The sequence below is a fragment of the Sphaeroforma arctica genome (genome assembly GCF_001186125.1).
Source record: "Sphaeroforma arctica JP610 unplaced genomic scaffold supercont1.332, whole genome shotgun sequence".
NCBI lineage: Eukaryota > Ichthyosporea > Ichthyophonida > Sphaeroforma > Sphaeroforma arctica.
This window is the reverse complement of record NW_014040226.1, coordinates 14,627-31,452: the sequence shown is the minus strand read 5'-3', so window position 1 is coordinate 31,452 and position 16,826 is coordinate 14,627. Positions and strand designations below refer to the sequence as shown.

General features: G+C 43.7%; 3 protein-coding genes across 3 annotated transcripts; 2 read left to right on the top strand and 1 right to left on the bottom strand.

The window, feature by feature from the left end:
* Positions 1-1,431: 1,431 nt before the first annotated feature.
* Positions 1,432-6,185, bottom strand: SARC_05282 (hypothetical protein). The gene is made up of 5 exons (XM_014300859.1): positions 5,830-6,185; positions 4,436-4,708; positions 3,635-3,733; positions 2,548-2,722; positions 1,432-1,811 (listed from the first exon to the last, which is right to left on the bottom strand). The coding sequence occupies exons 1-5, from the start codon at positions 5,991-5,993 to the stop codon at positions 1,620-1,622; spliced, it is 903 nt and encodes a 300-aa protein (XP_014156334.1). The 5' UTR covers positions 5,994-6,185; the 3' UTR covers positions 1,432-1,619.
* A 266-nt stretch (positions 6,186-6,451) lies between these two features.
* SARC_05281 (hypothetical protein) lies at positions 6,452-7,696 on the top strand. The gene has a single exon (XM_014300858.1). It carries the CDS (start codon positions 6,547-6,549, stop codon positions 7,336-7,338), a length of 792 nt encoding a protein of 263 aa, XP_014156333.1. The 5' UTR covers positions 6,452-6,546; the 3' UTR covers positions 7,339-7,696.
* Positions 7,697-9,633: 1,937 nt separating this feature from the next.
* SARC_05280 (hypothetical protein) lies at positions 9,634-16,477 on the top strand (the record flags this gene model as incomplete). Its single annotated transcript, XM_014300857.1, has 4 exons — positions 9,634-14,191; positions 14,557-14,988; positions 15,620-15,735; positions 16,442-16,477. 4 exons carry the CDS (start codon positions 9,634-9,636, stop codon positions 16,475-16,477), a joined length of 5,142 nt encoding a protein of 1,713 aa, XP_014156332.1.
* Between the last annotated feature and the right edge of the window lie 349 nt (positions 16,478-16,826).

Genomic DNA, 16,826 nt, shown 5'->3' with positions numbered 1-16,826 from the left:
ATATATATATATATATATAATTTAAGCTGCATAGATTGTTAAATTGCTATCCGGAAATGATCGTCAATATTTTCAAAGCCACTTCAATACATATCATCTACTACGTACTGTCGATGTTCGCATCCTGTTTGATGGAAAAATAAAAAATTCAAGCATATATTTTCTAGTAGGGCGTAACATACCTCGCAACCCTACACCTCGAGCATTTTTTCAACTCAACTTCGTCTTCTGATGGCTTAGCATAGCAAGTTTTACAGCACCAGGTATCCTCGGTGTTTGGATCTTTTCCCTCATATGGGGGTATACCGTCTCTTAATTTCGATATGAATTACATGGCAGCGTCTTCGGGGAGCGTCTCTCTAAGCGACTGTAATAAGCCAGCAAAGGTGTCATCATCATCATCGGGCGTGAAAGACATTGGAATATCTCAACGACCGTTTTAAAAGGTATATATGAGCTGATAATAAGTCATAAAAGTATGTCTGCTCGTGTATAGTACTAAATAAACACATATATACATACAAAACTCTGAATTTTTTAAAATAATATTAATATAAAATCGTGTTTTTTTATTATAAAAATGAACAGAAAAAACATAGCCTTCTGAAAATAGACAGAAAAAAACAGAAGAAAACAGACGAACCAACCATAGCCTTCTGAAAATATAACGCTAAGCTTTGCGAATCTGTGTGGAAATATATTTATGTATGTACATCCGTGTATTTACTCTATTATTGTGTGCACACAACTATGTATAGCCGATTCCATAGGGATCACAAGCAGTCAAGCACAGCTTATGTAAATAGGAGTGAGCTGAGAAACGAACATGGCTCTCTTTAGAGACGCTTTGAAGTCAGCAATTATGCATTAGTTTTGCTCCTCTAATAAGTCACATGGCAGACGAATTTGATAAGACAGTCGCTATTTGAAGATGCTCTCCACTCGTCAGAAACAGTTGACGTACATGTGCACGTCGGATCACGGGCACATACGCGACACAGTTTTATACACCTTTATTGATCTCAGTAATAGAAGAACAGTTCTACACACCTATACTATGAATATAACGTATTGAATTGGCACAACAATGCTTGTTCACACCTCCAAGGACATAAGGTATCCTGGGCTAATAAAGTACAAGTCTGACTTTTTGTTGATACGTTCTTACTGTGATGCACTACCTATTGCAGTAGTCAGAGTATAAAACATGGGTATATTTTAACGTCTTTATGTATATATATACACACAAACACATATATATATATATATATTTGCATACATACACACATACATATATATATATAGATGTAATATAAATATATATCACACCTCACTTCTTCTCGGGATATATATATGTTCTCATGTGCACAGATATAGATTCACGGCCAGAGTTGAATGTCTCGACACTGACAAAATTCAAGAGAAAAGTACTATTGATTGTGTTTATTCTGACAATTCTACTTTCTATATACAACCCCACACACGCGCGCACAGTCATAGTGATCCCGCCCGTGCTTATAACTTCTATCTTATCACCGACACTGTCAGATTCCCGGCAATGGCAATAATCAGGCAATCAGCTCAATGCGGATATAATTTTAACTTAATGTGAATATAATCTAAGCGGCTACCTTTTGCTTCTTCGCACTATTCTTTTTCGCACTCGATTTACTAGCTACCGCCGCTTTCTTCACCGATGCCTTGGTCTCCTTGACAACGGGTTCAACAACTGCACTATCACTCTCGTCACGCCTTCGCTTAGTGGACTTCTTATCGCTGTCGTCAGTAGGAGTCTTTGTTTCTTCTTTGATCTGAATTACATACGGGCGCGCGCGATAGAACTAGATTTAGTAAGATACATGTATTGTTCTTTTACCCAAATAGAGCATATAAACCAAACACAGAACTCACGTCTGGATGATTGCTACTTCGCACACCTAATATACGACACAGCCTACAATATACAGCACACCATGTGTCTATGTGAAAACACACGCCTGACTATCAGCGACAGTCTTTTCGAGCTACAAAGAATTAGACCCTCCAGCACGCACAAACAGAACAAGCAACACGCCTGGAATCTACCTTTCTTTTGCGCGAACAGCTCATACTTGGTTGACGTCATAAGATTACTTCAGAAACTCTAGTCCTAGAAAATAATGTAATCATAGCCCTGCGCAATTCATAGTCGATCCCCACAAGTGCATCCCACCACCATGTACACTACAGACGTCCATTGTGGAATACCTACCCATCTCAGTACAAGGATGACACATATAGAACTCCAACTGATATGCCATGATAAGCAAATAACCCCACAGTAAGCGAAGATCCTGATCAGTCCAGGCCCTAAGCGTACGGTAAGTGAACCACGTCTACAAACGAAAAAAACATGGCATAAAGAACATTTACAAATATAGGAGCAAGCATTCAAGCAATCGCCTAGCTATTTTGAGTCGAGCACAGTACAGCTGCAAGCTTGCACCAGATACGCGTAACGTACAGAAGCACAGAACGAACAGTCTATTCGTACACATACATACATACCTCACTAACCAACGCATTGTAAAGGGGAAGGCACACAGAGTTCTGTGTTCGCAAGCCGATGCTCTTGATGTTCTTCCATTTACCGTCGATCTTTGGGATTGCAGCGTCAACCACCGCCTGTACGTTGGCCACGACGTCCTCAGCCGATTGGCCGGTGGTTCCTACCTTGATAGTGCTACACAGTAACAGTAAAAGGACATGCAAGAGATTAGCAACTGACACCGACTCTGCTCAGAGATCGGCATACGAAAATGTGAACATAGTCTATTCGTATCGAAATAGAACTACAAACGTCGTCGTTATTTGCCCATACACTACATGAAGGCTTCTCTTTCTATACCCCCTTCAGAGAAGAAATCCTGTGCATAACCGCAAAATAAATAAATGACAATTCCCATTTCGAGGCAATTCCTTAAACATGTATTGAAGTGTACAATACTAATCCTCAACGACATGATATATCGGAGCTTTTGCGATTGAACAAACAAATTAGTGCTCTCACAAAGACACAATACTTCCAATCATTACCGTGCATGGAGCGAACAACTACAGATGTACATAAAACGTCTGGGAAAGAGCACACCAACAACAACCATCACTTGCGAATCAAACCGATATATTTCTTGACGCAAGAATGCAAATGTTTGTAGACGTTTTGCACAAATACAATTCCAGCGAAATACTACATACTCACTTGAATAACCGCAGGATAGCATTACGTTTGGGAGGCGATCAGAGAATGCAGATTGTTCGACAACAGCTCATACAGTTGTAGCGTCATGATTTGGTTCAGAAACTCTAGTCCTAGAAAGTGTGTAATCATAGCCCGTCGAACTATCTCCCCTTGCACCACACCTACACAGGCAATGTACTTATATATTGATAGGTTAGACTCTATATATATACTGAAGTTGAAGCTAATGCATCAGCATATTGGATTCATTACAATATACCCAACCACATCAAGAGAACATCAAGAAAGTCAGTTCCACCCAATGACACGCCAAAATCACGCAGCTACACATCAACAAATACCCATAATATATATATATGAAATTATATACATCAAAACCACACAGCTACTTACATGCAATTTCCTAGGCCAACACGCATCTGCGTGCAATCTCGCGCACGCACGATCTCTTTGACCATGTTCTCCTTTCTCAAGTTGACGCCGATAGGCATCCTGAAGAAATCAGTGCATTTGCATTCAAATCATTAGTTGTGTGTTTCGTAGTACGTGCGTTGTTATAAATTGATAATAGCGCATTTGGGTTGTAGTCGTGAAGATTCGAAACCCAAGCGCAAGTTTTATGTTGTTCACGCTTAGAGTGCACCAGCACCATCTGATCACCTAAAGTGTCCCCATTACCCGTGAAAGGGCGAACGAGCCATGGTTCACTCCATAGTGAGCAGAATCTGTACCGCTCCGAGACACAACTAAGAGAATACGGTATAGCGTTCTCAGACATGAGGAAAAAAAAAGGCTTCACCACATTCAACCTCCAAACATACAATGTGGGCACTAAAAATTCACGGTCAAGAACGCTGACGTACATATTTGAGACTCACTTCGCATGAAGTCCACGACCCACAGGTTTAACAAATCGTGCGGAAACAAGGGCGATGACAAAGAAAAAATACATACTCATATATAGATTCCTCGATATATATAACTACGCGAACGAATCAGGTTTTCCGTCTACTCTGAATTATTGCCAAACGAATTGTATGTCATGATGATAGGGGACATATGATTATAATAAACGCACTTGTCAGGCAATTCAATACCAATGTATACAAGCACATGCAAATATACACATACACTAGACGTACAATAATCACCACAGGTTCTCATATATATATATATGCGTATGAGCAGACTTACTTTTTCTTCCCGAAGAAGTACTTGCCCAGCAAGTGCGGCAGACTGGGCATGATGCGGTCATCAGCCATGAATAGATCGTATGAGTCACACAGTGTGCGCTTGCTTTCGTATGTTTTGAACTTGGTTTTAAGCTTGCTTAAACTGACCACCTTGGCCACATTGGGAACCTTCTGCTCGGCCACTTTGTCCTTCCACTCGCGTTCACCGGTTTGGGGGTCCTTCGTAATCAAACAGATTTCGGTCTGTTCGTTGCTGAAGGGGTGTGGTACGGGTCTGTGTACAGGAGCGATATGTGATTGGTATTATTAGTATCACGCACTTGCACGGCCAAATAGATACGAGGAAAATGATACCCAAGAGCACATAAGACTTGGCTTCGCTCGTGTGGGTATAACGCCCCAGATATCTTCACATGAACACATGTCAAAGGGACGAGTAGATATCAGCAACAGTGATTAACGCAAGTGTGCTCAATATTGGTTCCCACGGCTTGCATATGTATATCTATTAACAGGGATGGGTGGAAAATATGACGAATACTTCGGGTATGGTATGTGAGAACGAAATAGGCAACACGATGTAGGAATATTTAAAGCCATGTGCGATTGTGCTACGTCTGTAAGTATACAAGATTAATGTGTATATTCCAGCAACTAATATAAAGTTTTTTTTACATGTAATTTCTATAGTGACAGACATTCATAACCAATCAGTGTACTAAAATTTGCTAGCAGATATGTAGCCGTTTCTGCCACCGACAACAAATTGTTGCGTGAATATACATGATACGTCCATTATCAGCGTCAACCATACGTCTATGGACACACATAGGCACTAACAGTTCCAGCAACATGAATGCGTTTACAACTGTATTCGAATATACACAGGAATACTGCGGTATTGAGGTGCTCAGCTCAACGCAATCAATTTCATCACGGACGACTAGTCGACATGCGTAGGATCTGCTAGTAAAGGACTGTACTGCGATCGAATCGCAAATCTGTACATAAATTATACGAACCGATGTCCATGATATACAGAGAGCACACACACATTAGTAAAGTAAACTAAATGTATGCATACACGAGGGGCGGACAGTACACTCAAAGCAGTTTAATTGTGTTAGACTGGGAATTTTTGCACTGCTGCTACTTACGAGACAGTCACCAATACCTAATCAGCACATGTGATTTACGTACGTCGATAGAAACGAAAGATGAGAAGGCACAAAGATAGCGATATAAAGCAATAAAATTCTAACTATATGATCAATACACTAATACGGGGTTGATAAGCTGTGCCACCACGCACGAGCTTTAAATACGAAAATCGGCAGCATTCAGCGAACGCATCAACCTCCACTGCGATATACCCGACCGTTAGCACGCACTTACATTTGGATAACTTTTTTCTTGGGGTCGGGAATCTTATCGACAGCAATAAACAGTAGGAATTGCTGATCATCTTGAAGTAGCGTAGAGCTGTTTTCTAGTTGTGCTTTGCTGGCCTTGAGTAGCGCAGGCACTGCCTTTTTCAAAAGTGTTGAATCGATTGACATCTTGTATGTATATGTGTATATGGCTGTTACTTTGCGTGTATGTATATGACTGTCGAACTTGAGTGTGGGTGTGTTTGTATTGCGTTATAGCACTATCCACTGGGTAAAAGTTACAACAGATTAATCAATATCTATATTTGAAAAGTGTATACTGTAATAATAATATAATCCCCCAGTCCCCAGAGTTTCAAATTACGACTGATATGAAGTTCATGTGCACAATTGTCACGTGTATTTAAATAAAAGAATCATTTCAAAAAAAACCAAAAAAACTTCGGTTCTAATGCATTAAAGTTCGGTATTTTAATACATACCCCAAATCGTAAGCAGCAGGATTCAGGAATTTAATTTTTATGTAAAATTGTGATGGAAAGCGATAACACGATCCATGAATGTTTATGAACATAGCGGTATAAGTACGGAGACGAGCTATATATGTCACATGCATTCATACAAGGCAGTTAATCTAGTCTACAAACTTAAGTGTCTAACTACTGTACATTATACTGCCATATACAAAGCCAAAATAAAACGGTATCGTCTAGCGCGCATAATGGGACAAGCCGTACGCATGGTGAGATACCATTACAATGGCGATACCCAATATCCAATCGATGTGCTGAACTTTGCAAATACCAAGTTAGTTTGGAAGACCCTGGATGACGGTGTCATGGGAGGGCAAAGTAATACGTGTCTGTCACACACATCCGAAAGGCATTTGTGCTTCGAAGGCGTGATTAACACATCGGGCGGTGGGTTTGCTTCGGCACGTGCAGTGTTACCCGAACTATCGGAACAAGCGTTGAACAGCGATAACGAGAGTACAAAGATAGACTATATAGATAAACATAGCATAAAGATACGTTGTAAAGGTGATGGGAAGACATTTAAACTAATTATGTCCGCAGGCAACGCTGGTGGACCTTTCGCCCGCAATCCATCGTGGCAGGCTGACATTACCACAAATAGGGTCATTGAGCATGACGACGAAAATTCAGTAAACAAACCTACTGCAATGCTTACTACTTTAGACGGAAGGTCGATCACGAGAGACGGAGATATTACCGATGAGAATATTGGCGATAAAGTTGTAGATACTAATACCGATGAAGACGATTGGGATGAACAAATGATCCCATTTACTGCATTTATGCCCACATGGGGGGGGAAGCCAAGTAGTAGACCACCTGCAGAAGAAAAGACGAAGCACACATTTGATATTATGCAAATGAGGGAGATTGGCATTATGTTGTCGTTGAAGTTATCGGATGGAAGCCCCAACCCGAAAGAAACTTTTGGGGAAGGGGTGTTTCCTTTTTCACACATGTTCAGTCGCTTTCACTAGTGTGAATTGTTATTATGCGATATTGTAAGTTAGGAAAATATATAATCAGTTGAGCATTTTTACACAGTATAAAAATGAAGGAGCATGTATACGCTTATTTAGTTCGCTAATCAGTGCTGCATCGCAACATACGAGAGAAAAACCCCCCAAGTATATTTAAAACAATTGCAGAATGTAACGAGACATATCTTTTAACACTGTGTCTGCTGACGGATGAGCAATGTTTTTATACACCTTGCCACTTTAATAGCAACCAATACCTGATATTAAATCCATATGAAACCAACTGTGATTATCGGTCACAAAATATATTAGACACAAAAATCGTATAAGCTCAAACAATTGTACAAGGTTGAGGTCTCTGATATTGAGGAATCCTATTTTTGAATTAGTTGAAACAGCGATGAGTGTTTGTACCAATATATTCTTAGTAGAACATGTATCTACTACCAAATTTGGTATACAAATAAACATCTCTCCCCACACACCAATTATTGCCATACTCAATCTCTGTGCCGGGCTTCACGCATTGTTCATAACATGTTAAGAATGCTAAAATTGTATGCACCAGCAAGGAAATACACCCCCGTGTTTCTCTTTTAGAGTTTTAAATCTATTATGTACAGTATTATAGGACTTCAACTACTGAATAATAATTTGTACCTGCTTGGCACATACAAAACATATCCTGGTCCCGTTGACACATATTTTATTCGCTATATTGACTTTCAAGTATGTAAAGTGTTTGTCACGCCACAGTAGGTCGTTTCACAACAAGCGGATACTACTTCAATGTGCAGACATCTCATAGGTAGCAGATTTATATGTAAAGAATAAAATAGACGAACTAGTGTGGGTGAACGCGTTAACATACAACTTACAACTTATTCCTTTTCTACAAAGAATAGTGCACACAAACACTAACTCCATGTACTCTAACGACTCTGAATTGTAGCACTGAGTCTGTTGCCTCTGTGTCCTCAATCCTTGCGTCGTCAAACAGTAGGTATGCAGTACATAATCTCCTCAGCTGCCAGAACTTTTATTTTCTATCTGTGTGTAGCACTGTAGAGTATGTAAGTTGCAACAACAATTAGAAGTGCAAGTATCCAACTAACCCCAGACCTTTCCTACTATAGTATCTCACTATAATACATGTAAACGTATTGCCAAGTGGGTACACACGCAAAAATCGACACATGTATCCTGCTACTCGTATGGCCTACGTTCCTACACCAGCACTGGCCACTGAGCAAATCCCAATTAAAGTCCGCTCTAGGGGTGCGCTATAGTAGCAGTGTATAAGTGTATATGTCTTCGAACGGTTAGTGGGACATGTAGACATTCTTGTTATACGTCCCAAAACACATAAACATGCGTTCAGTGTATTCATCTGTTGTCCACTCAAATCTCGGCAACTGTTGGAGCGGCCGGGTAAGTACAAAACCTGTGAAGGTAAATACATAGTATTCATATCAGTACAATAGCATATACCACTTTACACATGCTGTACCGAACTGTAACTATATTTATATATAATATGAATGTTTGTATGAAAGCCCGCTTTTTTTATTTGTAACATATTCAAGGTTGGTGGGGACTGGGGAGTGGGGTTGACTGGGGGGGGACAACGGGACAAGTGATGTTGAGGCTCAACACGGTTTGCGTTAAAACGTATAAATACTTGAGATAGAAGCTTTTCTGTGTAAAACATTTGTAAAGGTGAGTCTCCGCTCAACGGTTTTAACGGATTTGATGAACAGTGTCCTTTTGTGTCATCGGTAAATGCAAATGAACTGTCAAATTGCGCTGTGGTGGTCCGTTGAAGAATATGTAGTTCTACATACTTGAGAATATTTTTTTATCTGTATAGCCGTGTACGTCCTTCAGCATATACTTTGTTACTTACGTGTGTAACTCACCGGACATACACTGTTCAAGGTATTCATACACTAGTGAGTGTTTGTAGATATACCACCTATGGAGGGCGAACAAGCAGGTGAGACGACAGATTGTGAGAGGCATGCAGTAGAATCCTTCACAAGACGTATTGGTCACAAAGTCACGATCATCACAACGTATGTGTGGAGATACACATAATACGTAGAACGCTCTGAGCACGCCAATCAATCAAACGCCGTATATATACAGTCATACCTACATACAAACACTTCATTCTTCTACACACACAAGCTTGGTCATGTGCATGGTATGTATATCTTTATCTCCACTCAATCAATATCAATTACATCACATTAGCGTTTTCGTGGTGTCACTCGCCTGATGCTCTCGGCGATGGCAGGCGAAGATGGCGGTGTGGTTAATGCAGTCACTTTGGGGAGAGATAATGTACAGGCATCTAGTGATTTGACAAAAGAATTAGGTGTGAATGGTATAGAACAAGGTACATGTCGTGCAGATGATGTAGCTAAGACGTGCAGTTCCAAAGAGCCGATAGTGGGAAACCATGTACACAACCCATTTGCAGCACACACGCAAGTTGCAGGCAGTCATGACAATGATGTTGTGAATACCTCCAACGGATTATCGAGTAGGGCAGGTGTGCTGCGTGGCGACAATGTATTTGCACCAGACCCCAAACAACCGGGACATGTACGTACACTCACTGATACCTTTGCCAGACACGTGCTTACATGCGATGAATCATATCCGATTGAAGTTGTATCGCGCGTGCGACAAGAAGAGCACGCCCGTGCTATAGATACGCACAATCCCACTGTGGCCTCCGATGCTTGGCTGCTGATGGAGATGAACGAGTGGGGGTTTGGTGATGACACGATTGCGAATGCGAATGGGATTGATGTAGTGGAACGTATGGAGGGAGCCAATGCGGAACAGTACAACCCACACATGCAAGTAGATGAACACAATGTACACACTCAAGTATATGACCACGGAACATACACGAAAGTGGATGAACTCAGCACTCACATGCAAGGAGATGATAACAATACACACACGCAAGTAGATGACCACGTAACACACACGAGAGTAGATGATCACAATACACACGTGCAACTAGATGTACTCAGCACACACACGCAAGTAGATGAACTCGGCACACACGCACAAATGGATGATCACAACACAAGCACGAAATTCACTGACCAGGAAGATGGTACGATAGTATATGAACAGGAGAGTGATACGACTTTAGAACAGCCAAACTTAGACACAGGTACGCACACTATCACCGAGCCTCAGCACCAGTTACCACTAGTTGAGCATGGCCCAATCTCTGCAGTGCACATTGCACCCACACCCACACCCTGTGACAGTGTAGGGCTACCCCATACACATACACAGCCACACCGCACACCCATGCAGGAGGTCAGGCTGTCGACTGCAGACACCCCACAAGCTGTCGCCAATGCAGTTGCACTCAGTCCGTTGGACGGCGAGACATACGCACAGGAGCCGCTGAGTGCGCAGAGTGCAGTTACTAGCACAGTGGTTGGTACTACGAGCCCTGTGTTAGAGACAGAAACAGCCAGACAGGAGCCTCTGAGTGCGCAGAGTGCAGTTACCAGCACAGTGGTTGGTACTACGAGCCTTGTGTTAAGGATAGTGACAGCCACACAGGAGCCTCTGGGTGCGCAGAGTGCAGTTACTAGCACAGTGGTTGGTACTACGAGCCCTGTGTTAAGGACAGAGACAGCCACACAGGAGCCTCTGAGTGCACAGAGTGCAGTTACCAGCACAGTGGCTGGTACTACGAACCCTGTGTTAAGGACCGAGACAGCCACACAGGGTGCTGAGGGTGTGGATGGCGATGTGGTGTCCACTGGTGCCACTGTTGCGGTGCAGCAGACACGTGCACGTGTACAGAATGGGATGGACGTCGATGCAGCAAACGTAACTGTGCACGCGACGCATCCGCGGCTGGCTGGTACGTTACAAGCAGGCAGAGAGCCCCAGAATGAGATACGGGGAGAAGTATTGGAAGGTATACAGGACACCCCTTTAGTATCAGAGAAGGCGGAACGGTTTGTTCATGGAGCTCGAATAGATACGCAAGTGTCTAGTTTAGTAGAAACAACAAAGGACGTGCCTATGACTAAACACGGGATGGACGCCGGTGTGACGAACGCAGCTGCACAGCCGAATTTATCGCACATGGCTGGTACGTTACAAGCAAGTGGAGAGTCCCCGAATGAGATACATAGAGAAGTATTGGAATGTGCACAGGATGATCCAGCATTGTCAGAGAAGGTGCCACGGGAGACGCAGGCACCACCAATAGACATGCAACCGTCTGGTGTATTGAATATAACAAACCACATACCTGTGCCTGACCATGGGATGTCATCACCAGCCACAGCAGGCGGTGTGCAAATGGGAGCGGCAGACGATGGGTCGAACGGCCGATGTACATTGGCTGTAGAAGGAGTGGGTAATGGGGTAACACCGATTACGTCTGCGTTAGATAAGCCCACATCAAACACGCTCACGCCGAATAATCTCGCGCCAAATAATGCCGCGGCGAATAATTTGGCGCCGAACAATCTCGCGCCGAATAAGGAGGAGCAAGGCATGGCGCCACAGGTCGCACAAAACGTTATACAGCAGCACATCCAGTTACAACAGCGCGCCACGCAACTGCAGCTCGAGCACATGCCACACGCACGTGCACAGCAAATGAAAACGCACACACGTGCACAGCATATGACCACACACACACGTTCACAGCATATGAACACACACACACGTGCACAGCGTATGAACACACACCCACAACCGCACATTATGAACACACACATACAGACTCAGAAGACGAACACACACGCACACGCACAGAATAAGCACAGACTTCCCGGGAGAGTGCTGAAGCCAGGGCCGTATGCAGTCGAGCACCAGCTGCCAGAGGGCATCGTGGTGTCGTACCACTCCTCACACCACGTGCCTACCCCAGCACACCACGTGGACCCTTTGACAACGAGCTCACACCCCTCTGAAAAGCACGTGCGTGGTGGGGCAGGGGAGTCATGTGACACCGAACACCGTGCGGCGATGGAGAAGCAGCTCACAGGAGAACCAACTTCTACATCGGTCGAAGTTGCTTCATCTGTGGCAAAACCAGAAATAGAAACTGAGAAACCGCCGTTACCGCACCCACAACCGCACCCGCAATCGCAATCGCACCCACACCAACAAATCGTACCTGATAGAATATATACACACCCCACTGAGCAAGACGCTCACCAGGCGGCGACCACGCCTTCAGAAAATTATCATGCGCCAAACAAGCTTTCAGTGGATGAGCATGCGCCAAATAAGCTTCCAATGGAAAATCATGCGCCAAATAAGCTTCCAGTGGATTATTCTGTGCCGAATAAGCCTTTAGTGGATTATCACGCGCCAAATAGGCCTTCAGTGGAGGAGTATGCGGCAAACAGTCCTACAGTTGGAAGTAATACACCGGATACTCCTGCACTAGTTACCACATCAGAGAACTCACATGGACACACTGAGCTGTGGAAAGGCGGCGCAACTTCACCCGTACAGATGGATACGGAGCCCCGTATAGGATACCGTAGTACCGAACCGGTAAAGGTAAACTTGGAGGGGAATCCATATAGTGGAACAGACGCGCAACCCGGTAGAGATATCGCAAATGCGAGGGATGTCGCAAATGGGAGGCGTATTATATCTGGAATGCCGTTGCCGAACATGGGTCCGAACATGGGTCCAGGAGGAGGCAAGATGAGATGGAGAGTGTTTAAAGGACAACCGCAGCACATACTGAAGATGCACAACCCAGCACAGCAGTACCGTACACAAGAAACACAGTCACATACAGGACCATACACCCACCGTGGAGAGTCCGAGGTATACAAACTGGTGAGGCAGAAGTCGGGTAAGCTGGAGATGCAGCGACAGGTGATGGGTGTGGCACAGGACAGCGAAGCGACGGGTCATGCGACACAGTCTATGGCACCGGCTATGCAGGCACCGCCAATGGACATGCCAGCTGAGCATAGGGGCGTGAGTGCGGTAGAAACCCAGGCTACGGCACTGCCAACACACACAGAATCCCGTGACAGGTCACAGGCGGCAGAGATACCACCCCCAACACACGCTGGTGCATATGCACACTCATACAGGCATTCGACGGCACATTTGGAAACACGTCCACACACACACGCACAGCCGTTGGAAGAGATGGAGATGCAGAAACGGTCACGGTTCGAGTCACACACACAAGCACCGGTGGTGACTAAACACTCTGGGTCACAACCACCAGCGGAAAAGCAAACACGCGCGGTAGCGCCAGCAGACAGGGACGCACACGCACAAGCATATACAGACGCACGCGCGCAAGCATATACAAACGCACATTTTGAAGTACGTACACAAGCACAAGCACATTCAGAGGCATATCAACTCTCGCTACGGCTGCAGGCAGAGTTACAACGGCAGATAGAGGCTCAGAGTATGTATACGCAGGACCATACACGCAGGAATGAAGGGGCTGGGACAAGCTCACAGCTGCACGCAGATCGCCTCAGGAATGCTCGAGACCCCCGCCCAAGTGGTTACACACAGCACGCGGACGTGAACGGGCGGTATAGGTATGGTCACATACCTACAGCAGCGGCTGACAACCACGCGCGCGCAGGGGTTACAGGGCAACGCGGTATGTTCTCGCAGACACGCAATAAGCCGCAGAAGCGAAAGGCGGTTGCTATCACCGCACACACTCTGACGAAGACTATCGACCGTGTTAATGAACAGCTGGTGCTACAGGCGATGCAAGAGATATCCCGTAAGCACGTACGTGCGGCAGTATTCGAGGAGGTGGCCATGTTGAATCGCTCTATAGCCGGCACAGGTGTGATCACAATGTGTATGATTATATATATAGATATAGATATCTGTCTATGTATATATATATATATATATATATATATGCGTGTATATGTGCGTATAAACATATTCATATTAAGGATCTTCGTTCATGCGCGTGTACGCAGCGGCATATATTTGTCACGCACATAAATATAAACATATACAAAACGTAGTGCCCCACTAACTCTCACTATACTAAAATCAAATGTATATTTATGTGTACACGCACGCACTCATATATATATATATATTTATATATATATATATATCACGTTTGTTCGCACACGCACATTGCGATATTTGTATAATGATATTACTATCCATGTATTTTCAATATGTATCCAACAGACCCAGATACCGCCGTGAGAGCTGAAGCCCAGACGGAAGGGTTGAGTTCTATAAACCGAGCTCCGTCCTTCGCTGCCACAGCCTCTAAGTCACACGTTGCCTCTCGACCAATCAAAAGGATTAAAATGTCCACTGACCATGATATGAGCTCGGAACCAACAACCCGTAAAACGTTGCCTGAAGTCCTCACCAATCCTAAACCCAAACTCAAACGGAAACCCAAAAAGAAGCAATCGAATGCTAAACCGAAAACCGCACCCAATAAACCTACATCTGAAGCCGATATCGAGCTAGAAACTGAGACAGAACCAGAACCTGAATCTGAGCCAGACACCAGAGCTGCGTACAGGCCCCTTCCCTTGGCGTCTGCGGCGGCATTGCAAAAATTGGTACCTTTGTTAGAGGCTGAGCTTATGGTGACAGTTGGTCCAGGTATGAGTGACTTACTAGTGCATATACTATCTAAGGTGACTAAGCTTGTCGACATGGGATTTTCGTGATACGAGAGTTTACATATATTTGGGTTTAAGGTTTATTCAGAGTGTTTGAGGTTGGAAGTATGCGTTGGAATGAATATCAATACCAAATCAATTCAGCTGTACTTTCAATACCAATTATATACACATGTTTACGAAGTTCAATTATTTTCTAGATTTTGAGCATAACATGTGAGAATACATTCTCACCATTTCTATGCCATTGAATGCAACCGGTTCGCTGATACTTTTAGTTTTATGTGTGCGTTGTCCTACATAGAGGTATGCGTAATCTTCTTCTCTCGTGTGAACCATCGGTAGCATTTTGTGTGTCCGTTTTGTACCATATCTATTCGTAACTTGGTTGTGGACATTCGAGAAAAACTATACGCCATGAATAAGATTCCGCGCACATGCTGAATTTAGATTACATACATATTGTTCATACGTGTTTCATCTAGCAAACACGTCCCATGGCGCGCTGCAACATTGCCGGATCTTGAACACCAAACCAAGTTTTTCTCCCGGCTACTGTGAACTCCCGATAAACCCTGATTAATATACCCTGATTTTTCCCTATCCACCAGATGGTCCGATGTACGATCTGCCCATTGCTCTCCCCGTTGCCATGGAGTATCTCAACGACACTGCAATCATGGATGTGGATGACGAAGACCTAGCAATTATGCGAGAACTTGTGCTGGTATGTGTGTTATATATAGTGTTTTGGGGTGTAGGGCTTTGTCAGGCTTCAAGAGCCTGGTAATTAATTGATCATGCGGCAATTGACTTGTATGTCTGTTATGTATAGTGTTTTAGGGTGTAGGGTTTTTTTTAGGCTTCAAGGGCCGGATTAACACTAATCATGCGCGATCATGCACTAATCATGCGCGATCATGCGCGATCATGTGCTGGTATGTGTGTTTATATAGAAGGCTACTTTATGCTTGGTATATTGGAGGTTTCTTTTTGGTTATAAGAAATGTTGATGACACGAGAGCAAGTGCATGGGACGAGAGTGTGTGAAGAATGCTGAGATAATGTTTCTGTTTTAGGATTTTGGATGTTATTATAATGTAAGGGCCCGGTCCTCATGCGGGGACTTGAGCTAATACGTATGGTTTCGATATAGGATTCGAAGCTTCGTTTGATATTTGAGATCTTATAAATTTGCAATAATCTGTATGGAAACGTGTCGGTCTATTTTAGGATTATGTCGGATTTCAAGGTCCTGACCACCATATTAAACACGTGCTGAGTGTGTAAGGAATTGTTTCAGGATTTAAGTCCGAGTTAGGGATCACAGGGCTAACAATCAAGCCAGCAATTGTGGTGTGTTTGCGGGTGTGCTTTGTTTCCGATGTATTAGTCTAGGCTCAGTCTGTGCTGCTCAGTTGTTCACAACACAGTCGTACAGCGTTGCGTACTTTGACATGCTGGAGTAAGATAGAGCATAAAAAGTTGTCAGTGCGTTCAAAACGTTGCTTTTCGGATGAACGTGATCTGGTTGCTTTTCACACATGATTTGTGCATTTTCTCCCCAAGTCCAACTATTATATCGACACATACCCCCACAGTCATCGAGCTTGTAATGGTTGCCTGGTTGCATCTCTATTTTTTTTGTTCCTGTGTTAGTTTTCTGGTTTCTACTCTCATTCATCTTGTGCCTATATTTATAATCGCTCAGGGCTATCCCGAGGTGTTGTCAAGTGCTCTGCCCCACTCAAACGAATTATTGTCCAGCGATGGCGCAAAAAGAAACAAAAGCAAAGAGACACGTCCGGTTAAAGGTTC